This window comes from Oratosquilla oratoria, chromosome 34 (assembly GCF_046742065.1).
Source record: "Oratosquilla oratoria isolate Oo_2021 chromosome 34, ASM4674206v1, whole genome shotgun sequence".
In the NCBI taxonomy this organism is placed as follows: Eukaryota; Metazoa; Arthropoda; class Malacostraca; order Stomatopoda; family Squillidae; genus Oratosquilla; species Oratosquilla oratoria.
In genome coordinates, this window is record NC_134810.1 from 18,886,842 (window position 1) to 18,909,341 (window position 22,500).

Sequence of the window (22,500 nt, forward strand, 5' to 3'; positions counted from 1 at the left end):
TTCTCTCGACAAGAAAAGGTAAAAAAAAAAAATAAATAAATAAATAAATAAATAAATAAATAAATAAAAAAAAATACGGTTTATCATTTTCCTCTTCATCTCTAACACGACTGAAACCTCACACATATGTAAAGATTAAGTGTCAGGAAAAAAATATGCTCCAGTCATTATCATTCCATTCTTGGTAAAATTTGGAACTTAGCATAGTCAGCTACATTTCTCGGACGAGTTGCCAGCTCTCGCTAGAAAGAACGACAATAGATAAGGTATTTTGATAAGAGTTTTGACTACGTCTGTCATACGAGGGAGATATCACTGGTCCGATTAGGTCAGTTTACGGTTTGAGATAAGAGTAAATTAGATTCTGTTAGATTAGAAATCTGATGCTTTGTTGCTGCAATGATTGCTTTTCAACCGCAACGGCTTGCCGATTTTCGTTTAATGAGTTCACATTAGATAAAAACAATGAATTATAATATGTTTATGAATAGGTGTATACATACATACATACATATACCAAGGCTTTTTCCCTCTTACAAGGGAAGTAGCCGAAAAGGAAAAGGCATAAAATCATTCTCACCCATTCCATCCCTGAATACACTCCACACCCCTCCACCCTCCCTCTTATCTTAGCACCTCCTGGATGACGGGTCATGCCTGCACCTTGTCCACTGCCCTGGGTCAGAAGTAGTGTCGCAAGACACAGCACATTCACAGCAAGGCCGCTTCATTAAATCGGCGACCCCTCCTCTCCGTCCCCCCATGCAGAAAAGGAGAAGATGGGGGAGAAATCCCTTCGGGCTGCGTCAAATTTTACTCACACATACTACCTCACCCCCATCCCCCCGCCCATTCCACCTCATGCATTACAACATTATACATATACAACCATTCTCCATTCACTCCTGTCTTCTGTCCTCTCCCGTCCTTCCTCAACAGACATTCCCCTCTTCCCCAAAGCCCCCTTCACCCCATCCATCCACCTCATCCTAGGTCGTCCCCTCATGTTCACTCCCTCCACATCTGCCTTCCATACCTCTTTTACTAGTCTTTCTTCACTCATTCTTTCCATGTGTCCAAACCATCCTAATATTCTTTCATCAACCCTATCTCCCAACTCCCTTACCACCCCTGTTCTTCTCCTCACCTCCTCATTTCTCACTCTATCTAGCCTATAGTCAGCGCAAGGAGAATTGGCCGATAAGGCGTGGCTAGGAGATTTCCCGGTGTTGCCACATATGGGTATCCATGGCGAGAACGTGCGTGTGGATGCAATGTTTTCTGAATGCAGTGTGAGGGGGGCGGGGCCAGAGATTAGATGTAGTGGCATCGTCGCTCTCGCATGCACATATGCCATATCTACACTTAAAGAAACGAAACCTTTGTATAGAAAACATTGCTTTGATTTTTATCTCAGTGGTGGTGTGTGACAAAAAATTATAATATAATCATATGAGGCAACATTATAAAATTATAAAATAGAATTATATAATAAAATAAAACTATAAAATAATTATATGTGGCACCACAGGGGAACTCCCAGTGGTCCGCCCTAATGGCCAGATCTCAGTGCATAGGGTATAGTAACCCCCATCATACTTCTCAGACACCTCATCTCAAACACATTCAAACTCCTTCTCTTCCTCTCCTTATATTTATGTCATTTCTTCATATCTATTAAAAAAAATGTGCAGTTAGGTTAACAAATATCACTATAATTCTAATAGTCATCAACGTATAATCTAATATCAAGAAGACTGGAAAACTATTTTATAGTTCTCCAACCGACTTGATATGAGCAAATGCTAATTTGACTCTCAGTATATTTAACTAAGTTGGTTTTGCCAAACATGCTTTGTAGTGCTATTCCATTTTACAATAATTTTGTTTTAGGAAAAATACATACATACATATACCAAGGCTTTTTCCCCCTTCCAAGGGAGGTAGCCAAAAAGGGAAAGGCATAAAAACACTCCCACCCATTTCATCCCTAAATACACTCCACACCCCTCACACCCTTCCTCTCATCTGAGCACCTCCTGGATGACGGGTCATCCCTGCACCCTGCCCACCGCCCTGGGTCAGAAGCAGTGTCGCAAGACACAGTACATCCACAGCAAGGCCGCTTCATTTAATCGGCGACCCCCCCTCTCCGTCCCCCTTTGCATATAAGGAGAGGACGAGGAGAAATCCCTTCGGGCTGCGTCAAAATTTACTCACACATACTACCCCCCCACCCCCCCCACCCCATTCCTCCTCATGCAGTCACAACATCATCCATATACAACCATTCTCCACTCACCTCTGTCTTCCGTCCTCTCCCTTCCTTCCTCAACAGACATTCCCCTCTTCCCCAAAGCCCCCTTCACCCCATCCATCCACCTCATCCTAGGACGTCCCCTCATGTTCACTCCTTCCACATCTGCCTTCCATACCTCTTTTACTAGTCTTTCTTCACTCATTCTTTCCATGTGTCCAAACCATCCTAATATTCTTTCATCAACCCTCTCTCCCAAATCCTTTTTCACCCCTGTTCTCCTCCTCATTTCTCACTCTATCTAGCCTAGTAACCCCCACCATACTTCTCAGACACCTCATCTCAAACACATTCAAACTCCTTCTCTCTTCTTCTCTTATGTTCCACGTTTCTGCCCCATACAGTGCTGTTGGCACAATCACTCCTTCATACAGTCTCCTCTTCGCATCCATTCCCAAATGTCTATTTCTCATTACACTCTTTAAACCACCAAGGCATTTACTCGCTTCTCTCAATCTACATTCTACCTCCACCTTCACTCCACCTTTTCCTGCTACACTTGCACCCATCGTTAAATAAATTCGTTAACAGGATTTTACTTTATGATATTTTTATTTCATCATTCATCATTATTTTGATTAATATTGTTATTACTATTGTTATCAGTGTTGTTGTTATGATTACTATTATCATTATTACTATCATTCTATTATTATTACTATTATAATTAATGAACATTATTATTAAGCTATTATTACTATTTTGTTAACAAAGATATTATTATGAAGTTATTATTATTATTAATATAAACAACATTATTAAGCTATTATTACTATTGTTGTTATTTTAGATATTATTATTATCATTATTATTATTATTATTGTCTCTATTATTAATAATATTATTATCATTTTATTACTATTATTATCATTATTATTATCATTAATATTATTATTATTATTATCGTCATTATCATTAGTAGTAGTGGTGGTAGTAGTTGTAGTAGTAGTAGTAGTAGTAGTAGTAGTAGTAGTAGTAGTAGTAGTAGTAGTAGTAGTAGTAGTAGTAGTAGTAGTAGTAGTAGTATCCATATTACCACTGTTATCTTTATCACCATCATATTTACATATTCATTTTCACTTAATCATATATTCACACCAAACTAAAGAGATAGCAGACCTGCTCTGTCATGCTGACCAAGGCCACAGCGAACCCCTCTTCCAGCTTCCACATCCCACAATGCATACGTGAAATTTTGGCATGTCATATGAAAAATATAGGGTTTCATGATATAAAGAACTCAGTGTCCCAAGGAGAGGCATTAATATGACATTTTATGTGCAAATTAATGGTGAAAGAGTTATATAAATACAGAGGCCTGCAAATAATAATAATAATAATAATAATAATAATAATAATAATAATAATAATAATAATAATAATAATAATAATAATAATAATAATAATAATAATAATAATAATAATCCACTGATGATAAGGAATCACACACAACAAAGGCACAAACGACCTTACGATAATCATTCATGTTCTGAACACAAACGCTGTCTTGGCAGAATTATACCCACTATTCTTTTAATTCTTCTACTGCAATGAACTTTACAGCACCGCACTGTATGAAATCTGGTGAAACTTTATTTTCTTCGAAATCCATAAGTTGAGTTCCCACTACCAAATGTACAACTAACACCCCCAGCAAGCAATAGGCCAACGTCCCTCACGGACCTGCCCGATTCAGTTGGATGATGAGTTGCCAGTTATGGATTTCTCAGAGACTGATGAATGTGGCGTAATCTTGCACTGAGGTCGAGTCGGTTTTTGATAAATGCAAATTAGTTGTATAGAATTTTTTTTGTGGGATTCGTGTTTTATATTTAACCCTGATATGGAAGACCGTGTCTCTTTCGCTGTTATTATTATTAAAATTTTGTTGAAGGTGATGCTGTTTTCTGCATCAATAATTTTCTTGGAGATACTTTCTAAAGATCTCACTAATCGCCGTGTAGCAGGGTCTAAACTCTGTAGAACTTGTGCCTAGGTGGACATATTCTCCAATCCGGGATTTCGGCTCAACTGAGCCTTCTTCAGGGAGTGCGTCAAATGTCAACAAAGTGCGATATTTGACCACGCGAAATTATTAAACTAGGGGAGATTACATGGTAGTTTGAAAAAAGTGCATACATTATCTCCTCATGATTCTGGCCTACCCTATGTTTTCATACTGGGTAGAGCTAATAAATCAAGTGCCTGTATGTTCAAATTGGGGGTTTTATTCTTTATATAAAGGGCCTCGATTATCTTTAACTTTCTTGGGTCCATGCAGGTTTCCAAGATTTTCGTGTTCTGTTCTATTTCTTCTCGAGTAATGTGGTATCCGTGTGATGCCAAAGCATGGTTCTTTGGGGCTCCTGTATATTTGTGCCCAACAAGTCTGGATTCCAGTTTCATAGTCGTCATGCCTATGTACGAGGAAGGAATGGCTTCACAGTTCCCTTTTGTGCATCTATATTCGTATATGACATGAGACTTTTTCAGCTCATTCCTCTCTTGGCGGGTGTTGCTTTGGAGAAGTAGATTGGAGGTTTTCTTACTTTTATAAAAGATGATAAGTTTGATTGAAGTGTATTCATTCATGGGCTTTATGTTTCTTTTGACGATGTCTTTGATGGCCTTTTCATCTTCTTTGTAAGCTTTAGAAAAGTATAACTTGTGAAGAAGTTTTATTTCTTCTTGGTTTGGAGTATTGTTGGAGTTGGTGTACCATTTGTTTAAGATATTTTCGGTAACTTTATCAATTTCTTTGTTGCTGAAGCCGTTATTTACTAGTACCTGGGTAGTGCGTTCGAGTTTTCGGTGGACTTTTGACCAGGTATCACAGTGCGTAAGTGCTCGGCGGACATAAGCTCCAATGGTAGATTGCTTATATCGATTGGGGCACTCACTGCTTCCGTTGAGACATTGGCCTTCATTGGAAGGCTTGGTGTATATATTGGTGGTGAAATTATGTCCACTTTGGGTAACAAGGACATCAAGGAAGGGCATGGAATTACCCACACTATGTTCAGTTGTTAATTTAAGTCATGTGGCTTTTTGTAGTTTAAGACGGAGGTTTTCCACTTCTTGGTAATCAGTAACTTTAATGAAGATGTCATCTATATACCTTCAGTATATATTTGTTTTTCCATACTACGAAATATTTATTCTTCTATATTTCCCATGAAAAAATTTGCGAAAAGCACCCTCTCGTATGGCTTTACAGCTTCACTTAACAAACTGATCCCTTTAAAACTATTACATTCATATTTATTTCCTTTTCCTTTGTAAAGCAGAACTGTACAAATTTCCTACATAAGAATTTAATTTGTTCCAGGACCTACTTCGTATGTTGAAATGGCCGTATGTTAAATCAAATATTCCCATAAGAATACACTGTAATTCGTTTAATTCGTCCCACAGCCCAAAAACCTATGATAACTCCTTAATAGATACTGTACTGCAGATAATTACATATAGCAATAAAACAAATGCATTACTGTATATAAGAGAGATGTAAAAAAATAATTTATAAGGATCACTTCTTCTCTATTTTCGTATGAGGGGACAAGGAGGGAGGGTAGCCATTTAAATGAAGCTGTGGGGCCCTTTGTGGAGATGTGTGTTGCTGCATTGCTTCTGTTCCGAGCTGTGAGCAGGGGCCAGGGATGACCCTTCATCCACAAGGAGCTATGATAGAAAGGAAATTATAGGTAATGGTCGGATATGGAATAGGTGGAGGTGGGTGCATGCCTTGCCTTCCCTGTATAAAGGGAAAAAAGGCGTTTTGGTAGATACACATAAGAACATAAGAATGAAGGAGACTGCAAGAGACCATAAGGCCTACACTTGGCAGCTCCGTATCCATCACCACCTGTCATCCCCATCCCTAAAGTTGTCTAATCATTTCTTAAAACAACTGATAGTTTCAGCGCTCACTACATGGTTACTAAGTCTATTCCATTTGTTGACCACCCTATTAGTAAACCAATTCTTGCCTATTTCCTTCTTAAATCTAAATTTGTCCAGTTTAAATCCATTACTGCGAGTCCTGCCCTGTTGTTTTAATATGATGACCTTGTTGAAGTCCATTTGCCATTTCACCGACCATGTGAACAATTTGTTAAGATCATCCTGCAGAAACTCTGCGTCGTCTCCTGGCCTAATTAGGCGTCCTGAGACGATGTATCATACACGTATGAGACAACCTTGAGTTGTCTCATCTGATACGACTTTAAACACAACGGTCACCAGATGTCTAGCGAGTAGGGTGGCCAGACGTCCTCCTTTAGGGAGGACAGTCCTCCTTTTGAGCACTTTGTCCTCCATCCGGCGCAACCTCACGCCGGACATGCATTTGTCCTCCTTTCTTGGGGTGCGACAAAAATAAATGAAATAATAAATAAATGAATAGATAAATAGATAAATAAACAAATAATCCTAGGTATACAATAATGCCGTTCAATTAAACTATGTGGGAGTACCCAGGCCAAGGTCAACGTCGGAACTCGGCAGCCGTAGACAGGAACTGCACAGGACCAATGTTGTGAACGTGTAATTGCATGATTCACATCTCATACATTGGGCTGCAGTCCTGATGTGGCCACGGTGCAGTGTGGTTTGGCAATTAATTTATGAGGTTAAGGAGTCTGAAAATGCCGAAAAGAAAGAGGGCAGAAATACAAAAAGTAGAGGGCAGAAATACAAAAAGAAATAGACCTCCAGGCAATCAATGTGAGGATACAACTAGGTTTTGTTTGTGTTGTAACTTGGTAAGAAATACAGGTATTTGTGTTTTGTCGGTTTCATTAGCAGTGAAAAATATTATTCACTTTCAGTTTTTTATTATTATTATTATTATTATTATTATTATTATTATTATTATTATTATTATTATTATTATATATTACTGTATATTATAATCGTCGATATGCGGTGTCCATTTCGGAAATTTGGAAATGGCCACCCTACTAGCAAGTTGGATTGTATTTCGTTTGTCGTTGACCTACTCGCTGTTCTGCGTCATACCAGTTTCGGAGAGTCAGGATGACTTGCAAGTCCGTGCTGCTTGCTGCATACCACACCGCGGCCGCTCTTCTTACCCTGACCTTTCTCTCACATGCATGTTTGCAGTTTTTGCTTTCTGTTCATCCTGCCAATTAATGCGATCTTAGTTAATATCTTAAAACAGTACAAATGCTTTCTAGGTGTATCCGAGGGAGTGAATCACAGGGCTGAGAAAGAGAAGAGTGAAAGTAAACTGTACAATTCAGAAACTTACGACTCCTTTGATGCAATGTCACTTGGCAGGTTTTGTTTTCGCTACTTCCAAATGCTCTTCTTCAGCTGAGGTCAGTACCCAAAGCTATTTCAATCACCCCTGTCGTCACGACCAGAGCACACTGCAGATTTTTTTCTGATTGACGCCAGGTCTTTTCATTCAGCTGTGACAGGGCCTAATACAAAAGGTAAGGATGTTTTGTGGGCCTTAATAGGTCTAGAAATGTTTTATGACAAGATAGAAAGTCATTAAAGAACATTTAGCGACATTTATCAAACTAGCACAACGATCTCGCCCATTTTGCCGTCTATTGTAGTTTCCTGATGTCTCTGGCTCAGCTAGGTTAGGCTGCGACAAGCGTTACCAAATATTAGATGAGATTTAGAAAATATCGTCATGCTGGCGGCGATATCAATAGAATACGTTTTTTCTTCGTATTGTGATGGCGGGACCGTCGTCTTCGGTGGCGACATCGTCGTCCTAATTTACCGAACTTTTGTCATCCTTCAAACGCCTCATGACCAATGGTGAATAGAAGGTTGGCAAACTAACACTAGGAACCTTCCACGGATTTTTTTTTTTCTTTTTTGGAAATGATGTTAGTTCTCTCATTTCATTGAATAACACTAATCCAATAATATTTTTCTTCTAAGATGTAGGCACTATCCCACGCCATGTGGCATATAACATGCTGAAATGAGTACTCTCTATTCATTTGAATATAAATTCTTTTTGTAATACTTCTGTGTTGGTAAATCACTGACTGAGGAATTGTAAGAAATTAGAAATACTGCATATTCAAGACAACTGTAGTTTATTCATTATAACAACAAAAATTCCTTGCAATATTCTATTTTTCACTGACGTAAATTATTGTTAAGATGTATATCTAAAATCACGTTACATAATGAAAAAATATTCTTCAATGTATCATATATTTCTGATTTTTAGTGGTGACAAAATATTGTAATGGAACATTTGGACGAAGTACTGTATATATGACTAATACTGATCAAAACGACTGTGACGCTGTAAGATATTTCCTTATCTTATCATGAGCATCAATTGTATGCAATCCTGCCAAAACAAAGCTTATCACAACTTGTAATTGTAGTACAAACGAAAAATATCTTATAAACAAGACGTCAAATCCTATCTAAAGTGTAATGTGAGGAGCATGAAGTTCCAGTACCTTATCTTAGAACTGAACTCACTACAGGTTACCAAAGCTATGATATCCGGGAGCCAAAGTCGGTAATACTTGTAGACAGTTGATGGGCATTCATAAGTCATTACCCAGCCAAAGAGAGCCGAATTTGTTAAACAATCCTTCGCATGGTTTATAAGGGCCTGACTTGCACGAAGACTCCGTTTTTGGGAGTCAGGATCTCGTTTCCATTGCGCACGAACTCGAGGGGACCATTGTGTCCTGGGACAGGAAGAAGTTCCATCTTCAAGAGGATCTTTGCCAGCACCAGTTTTATCTCCATGAGGGCGAAGCGCATCCCTACAGAGATATACACATTGAGTCCATCCTACTGAGAATAGATCTACAAACAGAAACATGTAGTGTCTCCTTCACTGCATCTCTGGGGGAGGAAAAACACAGAAACAAAGTGCATTCTTCTGGGGAAAAACCCACTTACTGTCAGTAACATAAAAATCAACAAAGACATTTATTTTTGGTGCATCTGTTTTGTTTCTAGAAAGACAGAATCAAGAGAGCTGTGTTCAACCTTTTCATTTTCAGAAAGGTGGTGTTCAGCATTATGGAGATAAACTTACCTCCTAATTCGTGCCTCCCCGCTTTATTGATTTTTTTTTTTTACCAAAGCAAAATTGAGGCTTCCAAAAACATGACCCTTCAGAGCTTCTGCTTCATTTCAAAAGATCTGAATGAACATTACCTTACAAAGATAAACCATCAGAGTCCTTCTCCTGCACTTCCAAAAACTTAAATGAAAACCGCACAAAAAAGTTTGCCAACTCCCATCTTAGACTTCATGAAATGGACACTTGTACTATGAGGCCGATGATTCACCGTCGCTCCTGTTCTTGGGGACAATGGCATCACGCTGACTGAAATGGATAGTGAAGGAGAAGGCTCCACGTGATGATTCGTTTCTTTCCCCCAGAATCTTCCGGGAATACATTCCGGGAAACCTACCGATGCAGTTCCGGGGTCCCTGGCCGAAAGCCTGGAGGGCGAAAGATTTCTCAGGGGTCTTGTTTTCGGGAAGAAATCTCTCCGGTTGAAACTCGTCCGGGTTTTCGTATATTTCCGGATCTCGCTGTACGTTCCAGACAGGGATGCCTATGATCATCCCCTCCTTGATCGTCAGGTCTGTTCCCGGAATGCTGAAACGAGACACAGAAGTCTGAAGGCGCGTAGACACGACTGAATTTCATTTATAAATACGGGGACATTTGCTAGTGTAATGTAATAATGGTGCATCTATAGGCTGGCTTAAGTTGCGAAACTTAAGGACCCATTTACATCCTACACCTACGACCAAAGACATATATACGCCTCCCACACCTCCCTCGTCCGTCAGACATTGCAGTGTTCACAAGTGGAGGTAACTGGACAGAAATATTTGGAAAAGGGTCATTCCTTTCAAGGAAGAAATCGATGCATGGTCACACCGAAAAAGAAATGAAAAAAATATACATATTCCTTACGTATAGTCTTTGGAGCACATGCGTTCATTGAACGATATTGCCGGAAACAGTCTCATGGTTTCTGAAAAAAAAAGAACAATGACTCAGGTATTCATAGGTTTTTGAAAAGGTGGCCCTGGCAAGTGACATTTATGCTTTCTGAAACAGATAACTAGTCCAGTTACAACGGCTCTGTGTATGTATTTATATATGTGAGGGGCTGAGTAATAGTGTTACAAAGCGAATTGTGGCCGCCTATATAGCTATACCAACCCTAGCCCGTGGCATACCGCCGCGAAGGCAGGCTCCAACCATTGACTGGAGCTATGGCATGGTACTACAGTCACACAAATCTTCTGATTGTTTTGGACTTCCTTGCCATCGGGTGTCAGTTCTTGTGGTCAAGTGTATGCAGTTGCTGGAGTGTGCGGACTCTTCTGCACCTAAACCTCCTCTTTGCGCAGGTTTAAAAAAAAAAAAATGTATGTATGTACATTACCGTTGATGACTGCCTCGGTGTACTTGGCCTGTCTCAGGACCTCGTAGTTGATTTCCCCTTGCTCCTCCACCAGGTCGCGGATCTCCTCACGAACTTGCTCCTGGGCTTCAAGATGATTGGCCAAGAGATGACAGACGAACGCAAGAGTGGACGAAGTGGCCTCGTAGCCGGCGAAGATGAAGGCAAGGGACTGTGCGTTGATTGTATCCTCTGTAACTTCTGTCGTGGAATAAAGAGAGAGATGCTGTTACAGACTGTCCGTCGACTTTATTCCCTGTCGCTACTATGTGAACAAAACGTAAAGTTGGGTCCCCACCCTCTATCCCGATCATTAATGTGTGACACATTTGTTTCCTCCTCAGCCAACATAGCCACCCAAGAAAACAGACGCTCTCTAACCCTTGCTCAGCATTCTATCTTTTACTCAACTAAATCGGCTCATCTGGCTGCATAGACCTGCTAAAGAATCTACTATGGAATTTTCCGATGCCCTCAACGCTACTTCTACTTTGGTAAGCAGGGTAATCAATACATAAATAAAAGTACTTAATATCCACTGTTTTCAGAGGTGTACTTTTAAAAGATATAATACACACACTATTACCAAACACGTAATATTCCTGTTTTCAGAATTATTTCGAAGTAAAAGAGAAAATCCACTGCCACACAACTGAACCTGTTTCTAGGCCGCAATTAATACACAAGACACTAATAACAAACATCTGACTGCGAGAACTTTCTTTAGTCAGACTACGGATCAGTTTTATTTATGTGCCTCCCTCCCAGGTGAGAGAGTTAAAGGAGCTTAAGGTCAGAAAATGTCTGATCTGCTACTTCTTAACTCATTATTCTCGTTCCTGCCCTACGCCTAGGCTTATCAAGTGTTCCAAGTGTGGGCCTGAAGGGCATCGATACAGGGCGTGTAAGGTTGAGACGTTCATGTGTCTTCTCTGTTAAGGAATCCACGGTGCCAACACCGACCCCTGCCCAGAGAGGAGAAAGGAGAGAGACACTGCTCAGTTTCTACTGCCCGTAGCGCAGCACCGTCCCCACTACCTGTTCCTTACATGTGCAGCCTTCTGATCCCCCGACCTCAGCCTCAACCCACCAGTAACCGAACCAAGTCCCTCCTCCCCAACCCTATCCCTCCTTCCGCCTCCTCCGTCTGTCCAACCCTATCCAAACCCCCTTTTTCCCTACCCCAAAACCCAAGTTTGCCTCAGCTGACGGTCGGGGGCACGCCGTGGCGGCTGTTCGAACTCTCACCGCGGTGCAGAGGTTAGGAAAGGCATCCACTCTGAGTAATGGGCCCCGACCGCTGTTCGTGTTCGTGTTCGTGTTCGTGTGTGTGTATTTACCTAGTTGTATTTACCTAGTTGTATTTTACGTGAAGGGGAGCTATGCTCGTGGGGTACCGTCTTCATTTCTCATTTTATCTAAACAATTTTTAAATTCATGTATTGTTTTTGCACACACCACTTTCTCATCTAACTTGTTCCAACTGTCTATTACTCTGTGTGGAAAGCTGTTCTTTTTCAGATCTCTTCTATAGCTGTCTTTTTTTATTTTCTTTCCGTGTCCTCTTGTATTTCTGTCATCCCATTTTATCAGATTCTCTCTATCAGTAATTTCTATGCCTTTCATGATTCTGTAAATAGCTATCAAATCTCCTCTCTCTCTTCTTTGCTCTAGTGTCTGTAGTTCAAGTTTTTGTAGTCTCTCTTCATATGATAGTTTTGAGAGTGTTGGTGCCAGTTTTGTAATTGCTCTTTGTATTCTTTCAAGTTTTTTTATACATTTTTTTGTACTTGGTGACCATATTGTTGCTGCATATTCTAATCTTGGTCTTATCAGGGTGATTAGGATTTTCCTCACCATTTCTTCATCCAGGTATGTAAATGCCACTTTGATTGTTCTTATTAAATTATAAGTTTCTCCAAAAATCTTATTTATATGTTTTTCAGGTGACATATTATTCATAACAATGACTCCCAGGTCCTTCTCATTTTCTACTTTTTTTATTCCTTCTTCTCCCAAATTATATGATCCTGTTATTCTGTTTTTGCTTTTTCCAAATTCCATTATACTACACTTTTTTGTGTTGAACTCCATCTCCCACTTCCTACTCCATTCCTGTACTTTATTTAGATCTCTCTGTAGTGATTCACAATCTTCTTCAGTTTTCACTTTTTTCAGTAGTTTTGCATCGTCTGCAAAGAAGCTCATATAGCTTTCAATTCCTTCATCCATATCATTAATATATATAGCAAACATTATTGGGGCCAGGACTTTTTTTGTGTGTGTATGTGTGTGTGTGTGTGTGTATGTGTGTGTGTGTGTGTTGCATCAGCTTCCTCCGGGTATCGTCACCCAACCGACATACCGTGGACCCAGTCTCTCATGCGTTCATGTATGAACAGTTCCGGACCGTCGACAAGGTTGAGGTCCGCAAACCACGGGGGGGGGGGGGGGGGGGGGGGGGGGGAATCCCGCTTCACCCCGTGCGGCATGCACGAAAATTCGTGTATAACCATGTGAATATCGCCCATCATATTCACTAGGGACCTTTATCTCTTCCCGTCTTCTTCCTTTTTTCGCTGTCTGTCGTGCACGGTGGAGAGAAGGCAGGGCGCAACGGGAAGTGAATTTGACTCTCTTCTCGTAGGAAACATACACACACTTCCTACGAAGGAAATCATGCCCACATGCACAAATATTTACACAACCTTTGTCTTCGACTCAATTTATTTCATTTTTAACCTTTTCTCATACTACATCTCATTTCAGTTTACCTCTCACTAAAAATATATCTGGGTTTCTACAACTTTTTCTACAACTATCTCTTCGACCACTTTCGCCAATTTTTGGTTGATATTGATGCAAGCCTTGAAGTCCAAGTCTTCTGCCCATGTCTCCTGAACCACGATATAAGCCCTAATATATATATATATATATATATATATATATATATATATATATATATATATATATATATATATATATATATATAAAACGTTCACCGACAATATCCCTCTTTTATACACAACTGTATTTTCATTTTTCTATAGACTTCTCTCCCCCTCCCACAAAAACAGATCCCGCGCGAATGGGTGGACTTTTCTAAGTGGTCCATAATCCAGTTTCTTCCGAGGAGCACCCACTCCAAAAGGTTAATGGTAAGAGCCATTTGCCACGATTGACTGAGGACACAGGGCATTGTATTCTGAACCGTATGCCTCCATCCAGCGTATAGCAAATTTCATCGCGATGCTTCATTTAATTTCCTATTAAGATTACACGAGTGCGGAATCGTTACACGATTCAAGAATCTCACTGTTTACTTGTATGTATATACAAAATACATATGCGTAATATATTATCGCTTACGTCCAGTTTTGGGCGCACGTCATCTTAGTGTAATGTCCGAGACTAGATACAATTCAAACATATAACTCATATTATTGTGAACCAGGAAGCTAACTGGTGAAACAGTGTTCACATAGGATGCCGAGCTAGATAATCTAACGGTGATTTAGAACTACATTGTATTTAAAAAATTCAAACGCCTACCCACGTGGTTACACACACATACGCACACCCACATACATACATTTATGTATAATGTACATGCACGTGTGTGGGTGCGCAGTAGAGACTTCCTATTACGACCCGTACAGTATCGAAGCACACTGTATAGTTTCTTTGATCGGAACAACCATAATATTCTCTTCAGTAAAGAGAGCATTATTTGAAAAGGAACTCGATTTGTCGAAACCCCGATCATATTAGGCTCCACCCCTGGGATCATGATCTTGTTCACATTACAAAACCGAAGACATTATGCCACGGTAATGAGAGGGTAAGAAACATGAACTGGGTCCCTTTGGACACAGATTCCCAACCTGTTGGTCGCCTGGACCGCTGTATTCTCTTTTAGCATGGGAATGTTTTTTATACAGCTTTTAACCTCGTGATCGCGAGCATCAGCTCAGTGTGGGCCTAAGGTTGACAAAAAACTGATGTACACGGTGGAGGATTCACCCATGAGGTAAGGCCTTAATGAATATCCCAAGTGAAGCAATTTTATTTGTGACCCTTGTGCAAGTAAAGCTAAGGTTTTAATGGTCTTTAAGCTAAGTATTACTAGTTGTTCTGCTTCATAATGTCCAAAAGTACGGTAATCTCGTAACAATTCAGCAAAAACTGGGTGCTCGTCAGCTTAAAGAGATTGGGAACCTGTGCATCAGGGCATAAATAGAAATCGTTTGGTTTAGAACTTACTGTACTTGGCCTTCCCGGTTATAGATTCGCTCTCCTTCATGGCTTCCATCATTAGGTCCAGGAAATCCCCTCGCCATTCTTTGCCTTCTCTGAGAGCCTGTGCGGGTTTGCTGAGTAGCTTTTCACTATCAACGTCGAAGATCTTAATATTGAGCCATTTGACGAGCTTGGGGGCCATTAACAAAGCTAGGATCTTCATTCCTTGGAAAAACCCTGGCGGCTCGACGAACTTCTTGGCTGTGTTCCCGAACTCGTCGTCTTCGTTATCTAGATAATTCGACTCGACCCCAAAGGCACAGGTAGCCACTGTATCTAGGGTAAAGCGAGCCATCAATTGCTTCGTGTCCACCTTCTCCTGTCCTTCTCTCAGGAGCAAATCCACCAGCTTGTTGCACTTCTCTTCCATAAGGGGAACCATGCCCTTCAGCTTTCCCGTAGTAAAGGAGGGTGTGACGATGGACCTGAGTTTTTTCCACTTTTCCCCTTGGAGGACAAAGAGCATTTCCGAAAAGTTTTTATCTGCAGCTCCCAGATCGAATTTTCTTCGGTTGACAAAGTGATCGAAGTCCTTGATCATAATGCTTTTAAGAAGGGCATGGTCACGGATGATCAAGGAAGGTGTTAAAAATTCGTACAGACCTATGAAAGGAGCCTTCGTCTTCTGAAAAACCTAGGAGAAAACACATTAGTCAGATACTTTGATGATAATAAGTGATGATAATAAGTCGTACCAGACCACAACTCGCATCGATGCACTACTATAGTTTTGATTAAATACATATGCGCACGCACACACACACACACACACACACGCACACACACACGCACATATATATATATATATATATATATATATATATATGCATACAGAAATAAAATAAAGTTATGCAACAAGTCACAATATTTTACTTTATCTACTAACTGGAGCCAATTGTCAGTCAGAAAACACGCTCAGGAAGTGACCAATCAGAAACATTACTATAGTCAACGCAAGGAGAAATGGCCGATAAGGCGTGGCTAGGAGATTCCCCGGTGTTGCCACATATGGGCATCCATGGCGAGAACGTGCGTGTGGATGCAATGTTTTCTGAATGCAGTGTGAGGGGGGGCGGGGCCAGAGATTAGATGTAGTGGCAACGTCGCTCTCGCATGCACATATGCCATATCTACACTTAAAGAAACGAAACCTTTGTATAGAAAACATTGCTTTGATTTTTATCTCAGTGGTGGTGTGTGACAAAAAATTATAATATAATCGTATGAGGCAACATTATAAAATTATAAAATAGAATTATATAATAAAATAGAATTATAAAATAATTATATGTGGCACCATAGGGGAACTCCCAGTGCTCCGCCCTAACGGCCAGATCTCAGTGCATAGGGTATAGGAACATAAAATCTTTTTTTTTTCTTTTCTTTTTCTTTTTACCTTGTCGATATACTGGAACCGATTCTCGATAATGGAGACCACATTCAGGGAGTGACCAATCAGAGGGATGACTGGAGGAACGAAGACACCTTTCGACTGCCAGTATTGGTGTCGATGGTGGGAGTAACCGAACAGTAGCACAACCACGGTTATTACCAACACAGCCGTTGCCAACATCTTGAGAACCTGAAAAGAAGAGAGAAAGGCATCTATAGTTGGGAAAAATTAAAAGTGCAAGAAACAAAAATCAGCAAGCGTCACGAAAACAATACTAGTGATTTTTGGGATAGCGATTTGAAAAAGTTTTGCGAGAGAAATATTTACAAACTACGATACAATATGAAAGACAGCTTCATGGTAGACATCCCCTGTTAACAGCTGGATGGACTAGATCGTTATTACAGACGGCTACAGTCGTTATCAACTCCCTCGCTTTCTCACCTGTCTCTAACCGCGTCAACCTCCTGACTATAAACGTGAATTCCGGCTATAAGGAAGATGAAATACTCCTCTGTTGTACCATCGCAAATAACGCCCAACACCACTGACCTGACACCGAGATCCGCCTCATCAGTCATCAAAAAGCCCACTAAATTACACAACCTAATACTAAAGAATTACTAGATTCCTACCTCCCCTCTCCGGGAAGTCACCGTCGTCTGCTAGTTTGTCCTGTCGGTTAGTGTCAACACCGCAACATGACGTTGTTTGTCAAAAAGCTATAAGGCCACCTCAACAGCGTCTCTATCAAGAATCATATCAAACAAACAAACAACACCGACCTTACTAAACGAGAGCACAAAGATCATCTATTAAGCCTTAAAATGGCAAAATCAGATCATCTTTGTAAACAAAATCGATCAACACGCAAGTCCTATTGGCGAAATAATACAATTTTATTGAAATTCCCGCCACTAGCCGTCCGCACCATCGCTACTTTCGGGTACGCATGGTTATGGATCAAACCTTCCAACAACGCGATCTCCCATACATTGTATATATCAACCTCTGAACTCATGTCCATATTCACTTATAGCGGGTGATAACGTATCCTATTACCAATTTGGACTGACTTTCCTCATCGGAAACAGTGAAATCCGGAGAGCTCTGTATAGCTACTGGTCACATTAGTGCCTATGCCAATGCAGAGCCTCCCAATGGAAATTTGGCAGGCCGGAATCAATCCTTGGTGGATACTCCGTCTCACCGGCAAAACGGCTGCATTTCAGGAGTCTTGTTAGGGAACAGGAGTCTCGTTAGGGAACAGGCTTTGACTCCTATATTTGATTATATCATATGTATATTACATTGTATATACACCAGCACCGAGACGGCAACCCTCTCTGCATGGCACACACACACACACACACACACACACACACACACACACACACACACACACACACACACACACACACACACACACAGAAAAAGCAAAAACAGAATAACAAGAGCATATAAATTGGGAGAAGAAGGAATAAAAAAAGTAGAAAATGAGAAGGACCTGGGAGTCATTGTTATGAATAATATGTCACCTGAGAAACATATAAATAAGATTTTCGGAGAGACTTATAATCTAATAAGAACGATCAAAGTTGCATTTACATACCTGGATGAAGAAATGGTGAAGAAAATCCTAATCACCCTGATAAGACCAAGATTGGAATATGCAGCAACGATATGGTCACCAAGTACAAAAAAATGTATAAAAAAACTTGAAAGAATACAAAGAGCAATTACAAAACTGGCACCAACACTCTCAAAACTATCATATGAAGAGAGACTAGAAAAACTTGAACTACAGACATTAGAGCAAAGAAGAGAGAGAGGAGATTTGATAGCTATTTACAGAATCATGAAAGGCATAGAAATTACTGATAGAGAGAATCTGATAAAATGGGATGACAGAAATACAAGAGGACACGGAAAGAAAATAAAAAAAGACAGCTATAGAAGAGATTTGAAAAAGAACAGCTTTCCTCACAGAGTAATAGACAGTTGGAACAAGTTAGATGAGAAAGTGGTGTGTGCAAAAACAATACATGAATTTAAAAATAGTTTAGATAAAATGAGATATGGAGACGGGATACCACGAGCATAGCTCCCCTTCCCGTAAAATACAACTAGGTAAATACAACTAGGTAAATACACAGAATAATAGGATCATATAAATTGGGAGAAAAAGGAATAAAAAAGTAGAGAATGAGAAGGACCTGGGAGTCATTGTTATGAATAATATGTCACCTGAGAAACATGAATAAGATTTTTGGAGAAACTTATAATTTGATAAGAACAATCAAAGTGGCATTTGTATACCTGGATGAAGAAATGGTGAAGAAAATTCTAACCACTCTGATAAGACCAAAATTGGAATATGCAGCAACAGTATGGTCACCAATTACAAAAAATGTATAAAAAAAACTTGAAAGAATACAAAGAGCAATTACAAAATTGGCACCAAAACTCTCAAAACTATCATATGAAGAGAGACTAGCAAAACTTGAACTACAGACATTAGAGCAAAGAAGAGAGAGAGGAGATTTGATAGCTATTTACAGAATCATGAAAGGCATAGAAGTTATTGATAGAGAGAATCTGATAAAATGGGATGATGGAAACACAAGAGGACACGGAAAGAAAATCAAGGACAGCTATAGAAGAGATCTGAAAAAGAACAGCTTTCCTCACAGAGTAATAGACAGTTGGAACAAGTTGGATGAAAAAATAGTGTGTGCAAGAACAATACATGAATTTAAAAATAGTTTAGATAAAATGAGATATGGAGACGGGATACCACGAGCGTAGCTCTCCTTCCCGTGAAATACAACTAGGTAAATACACACACACACACACACACACACACACAAAAGCACATCGCAGTCATAAAACACGACCACATGCACATACGCTTTCTCTCCTGCTGAATTTAATTTCTAACTTTACTACCGCATCTTCTCATTTCAGTTTACGTACCATTAAAATCTAAATCAGGGGTGATTTGATACATGCCTTCAATATCTTAAAGGGAATTGACGTCAAAAGTAATGAAAATTTCACATTAGATACGAATGAGAGAAGAAATAACAGTCTCAAGCTGTCAGGACTTATACTCAACTTGGAACTGGGTAGAAATAACTTAGTCAACCATGTGATCATTGGGTGGGCAACCCTTGGCTCGCGTGCAAAACCTGGCACGCTAGGCTTTTTTTTTTTTTCTTCCAGCACGCGAAACCCAGAGCTTACCACTGGGAGGCGGATTTGAGCCCTAAGAAATGAGGTGAGGGGGCCTATATTCGTATAATTTCACTCAGTTGACATTTAAAAGTTACCCACCCCACGTGAAGTCAATGAATGCAGAGGTAGTGCAGTGTAGGCTCAAAGTTTAAGATTCATGTAGATAAGCACCTAACTAATATGCCTGCCAACTGCTTGGTTCGCTTGTTTATTTTTTCGTGCTATCTATTCTTAGCATACGACCTAGGTAAGGACCAAAAGGTCTCATGTCAGTGTGTTTTTCCAATGTTATCTCGCCTCTCACTTCCCTATTGTGAAGGTGCATCATATCTATAAAAATCGCAGCGTACCTTGTGGCCCAGGGGCGTACAACTGGGGGATACACGACAACGGTTCGCTATCTTCTCGTCTTCCTCTTCGAAAGAATCAACAGGTGCTAGTGTCGCCAGCGGCCAGTGCCGTCATACTTAGGATGGATGCCAAATGTCACCAGAAGCTACTGTTCGGTAAGCCCACAAGATAATAAAGTATAATTGGAACAAGGGAATGACTACATTTATTTGAAAGGAATAGAAAATATGCCCATTATGTAGAAATGTAGACAAGAATATACTTTTATTCTGGAGCAGGAGGAGATATTTACCATTATTTATTTATTGGTTGTAAAAAACGATCAGGCACGTACTTTGGCGAGCACAGGTATAATATCTATTCATATCAGTAAGATTATAATGTTTTTTTTTTCTATGCTAGTCCCGTTTGTAATGGACGAGGGATTGCCTTTCAATGTCAAGGATAAGAGAATTATTTCTCTCTCTCTGAGTGCATGGTTGTACCTAGGGTTGCCAACCGTCCTTTATTTCAAAGGACAGTCCTTTATTCAACTCTGCTTGTCCTTGTCCTTTCTTGAAATTTGAAATGACACTATTTGTCCTTTATTTTGAAATTGTTTGATGGTAGTTCAATTTCCTGCTCTCAAAATGTGATGATTGCAAAAGCGTTTACTTCTTGTAAGAGTGCAGACCAGGGCGTATAATTAGTCTCATTTTATGTATAACTCCATTTTCCGTTAAAAAAAGGCACTCATTATGGGAAAACCAGAAATTAGTAAACTATGTTACTAAATAAGAGAACCACTACCAAGAAAAAAGAAAATAAAAACAATAGAGAAAGAAAGGAGGTGTCGGACGTTTGGAAAGGCAATACTTCGCCTATCAACTGAACTCGTTAAGAACCAAAACAAATATGGTGTATTATACAACAATGTAATGATGAGACCCTCCACAGAATCGAGCTGTAATTTGTTATAAACATCAGAAGAATAGTGAAATCTATGAGAAAACTTGTAATAGTAGTGCCAATATTTCATGTTATTAACAGATATTTGGGAAAACAATAGATTTCAATGAAATTCAACATTTGGCAAATTATCAAACTCTTCTTAGGCCATTCATTTCCCAAAGTTTCAGAAATTTGTAGAAGTAGTAGAACATTTGAAGCTAGAAGAAAAGCTTAAAGATGGATGAACTTTTTGATGAAGTAGTATTAATTCAGACACTTCAACACTATCAAAAGCTCTGAACTCTTCATAAGCTCAAAAAGAACAACCAGAAAGTGATATTTTATTTTTAAATCTATGGACTTTAAATGTATCAATGTTTTCAAAATAGTTTCTTTTGTACTATAAATTCCTGGAACATCATCTTATTGTGAGACTTTTTAGTTTAATGTCATTTAAATGGCGATATGATAGGAACTGATGCTCTGTTGAATTAAGAATGAGCTTCTCATACAATTTATCATAAAAAATAGTTGTTTGGATGATACAAATTTTCTGAAGGTAGCAAAAAGCCAGGGCAAATATAGTTTTAAAGATTAGAATCCTTTGATCAAGGTAAAATAAATGTCTTCTCATTCTTGTTTTTGTATTTTCATTTAGGTAAGAGAAATGTAATTTTGAACTGGATTTAATATTGGCATCTATTATGATGAGCCACATAGATAAATATCAAAAAAGTTTTAATGTAGCTTAACAGAGTTGGCAACCCTAGTTGTATCTGTACGTCTGTTTCTCACCTGGATACATAGTGTACGTGTGTGGGTGTGGGGATTGCCTGGTCGCCAGCGAGATGTCACGCAAGATACCTTTTATTTAGCCAAGTCAGAGACAGCATCCACATCCTGTATGCGTATATAACTATGTATAGTCTGGCAGAAAAAAGTTCCACATCTAACCTATCGATAAAAATAGATAGGTAAATAATAAATTGATAAATAGACGAATAGATAAATGAATAAATAAATAGATATATAGATAAATATATAATTAGATAGATATATAGATAAACAGATATATAGATACAGATAGATAGATAGATAGATAAATAAGTAAATGAATGAATAGGTAAATAAGTTCTAGAGAACTTTGATGCGAAAGGCACTGCTATAATTCGACAACACAAGGATACTGAAGGATATCAAGATCGAGACGGGAGTACAGTAGGGCCATTCGATTTGATCCAGGCGCTTTACAGCTTACCTCGAAGGCATTTTCAGAGTTGAGTTGGGAAGGGAAGTCTGTATGGGATTTTTTAATAAAATTCTGAAATTTGCGGGTGACATTATTTCTATTTTAGGAACTGCAGAACACCTGCAAGATATGTTCCGTGATCTTAACAAGGAAAGTAAAAACATAGGTTTGAAGAAAAAAAGAGACTAACGTTCAATTTAAAATCTCTAAGACAGTTGTAATCGATGGTGAGAATTTCCAGGTTAAAGTGTATAGTTATTTGGGTCATGGAAAT

The 22,500-nt window shown here is 39.3% G+C and overlaps 2 protein-coding genes across 5 annotated transcripts in view; both read right to left on the reverse strand.

The window, feature by feature from the left end:
* LOC143018089 (cytochrome P450 6k1-like) overlaps positions 1 to 3,989 on the reverse strand; it is a 75,405-nt gene extending 71,416 nt beyond the window's left edge. For 2 of the 4 annotated variants that reach the window (XM_076173198.1, XM_076173195.1), the window contains exon 1: positions 3,844 to 3,989. The gene's annotated coding sequence lies outside the window, so the exon portion shown is untranslated. Of the gene's footprint in view, positions 41 to 3,790 lie in introns of those variants that run through there. The other 2 variants (XM_076173197.1, XM_076173196.1) reach the window with 2 other exon arrangements.
* Positions 3,990 to 8,386: 4,397 nt separating this feature from the next.
* Positions 8,387 to 20,152, reverse strand: LOC143018090 (cytochrome P450 6k1-like). Its single transcript, XM_076173200.1, has 7 exons — positions 20,047 to 20,152; positions 16,463 to 16,648; positions 15,031 to 15,700; positions 10,750 to 10,968; positions 10,272 to 10,332; positions 9,757 to 9,947; positions 8,387 to 9,096 (listed from the first exon to the last, which is right to left on the reverse strand). Exons 2-7 carry the CDS (start codon positions 16,637 to 16,639, stop codon positions 8,930 to 8,932), a joined length of 1,485 nt encoding a protein of 494 aa, XP_076029315.1. The 5' UTR covers positions 16,640 to 16,648; positions 20,047 to 20,152; the 3' UTR covers positions 8,387 to 8,929.
* Positions 20,153 to 22,500: the final 2,348 nt, after the last annotated feature.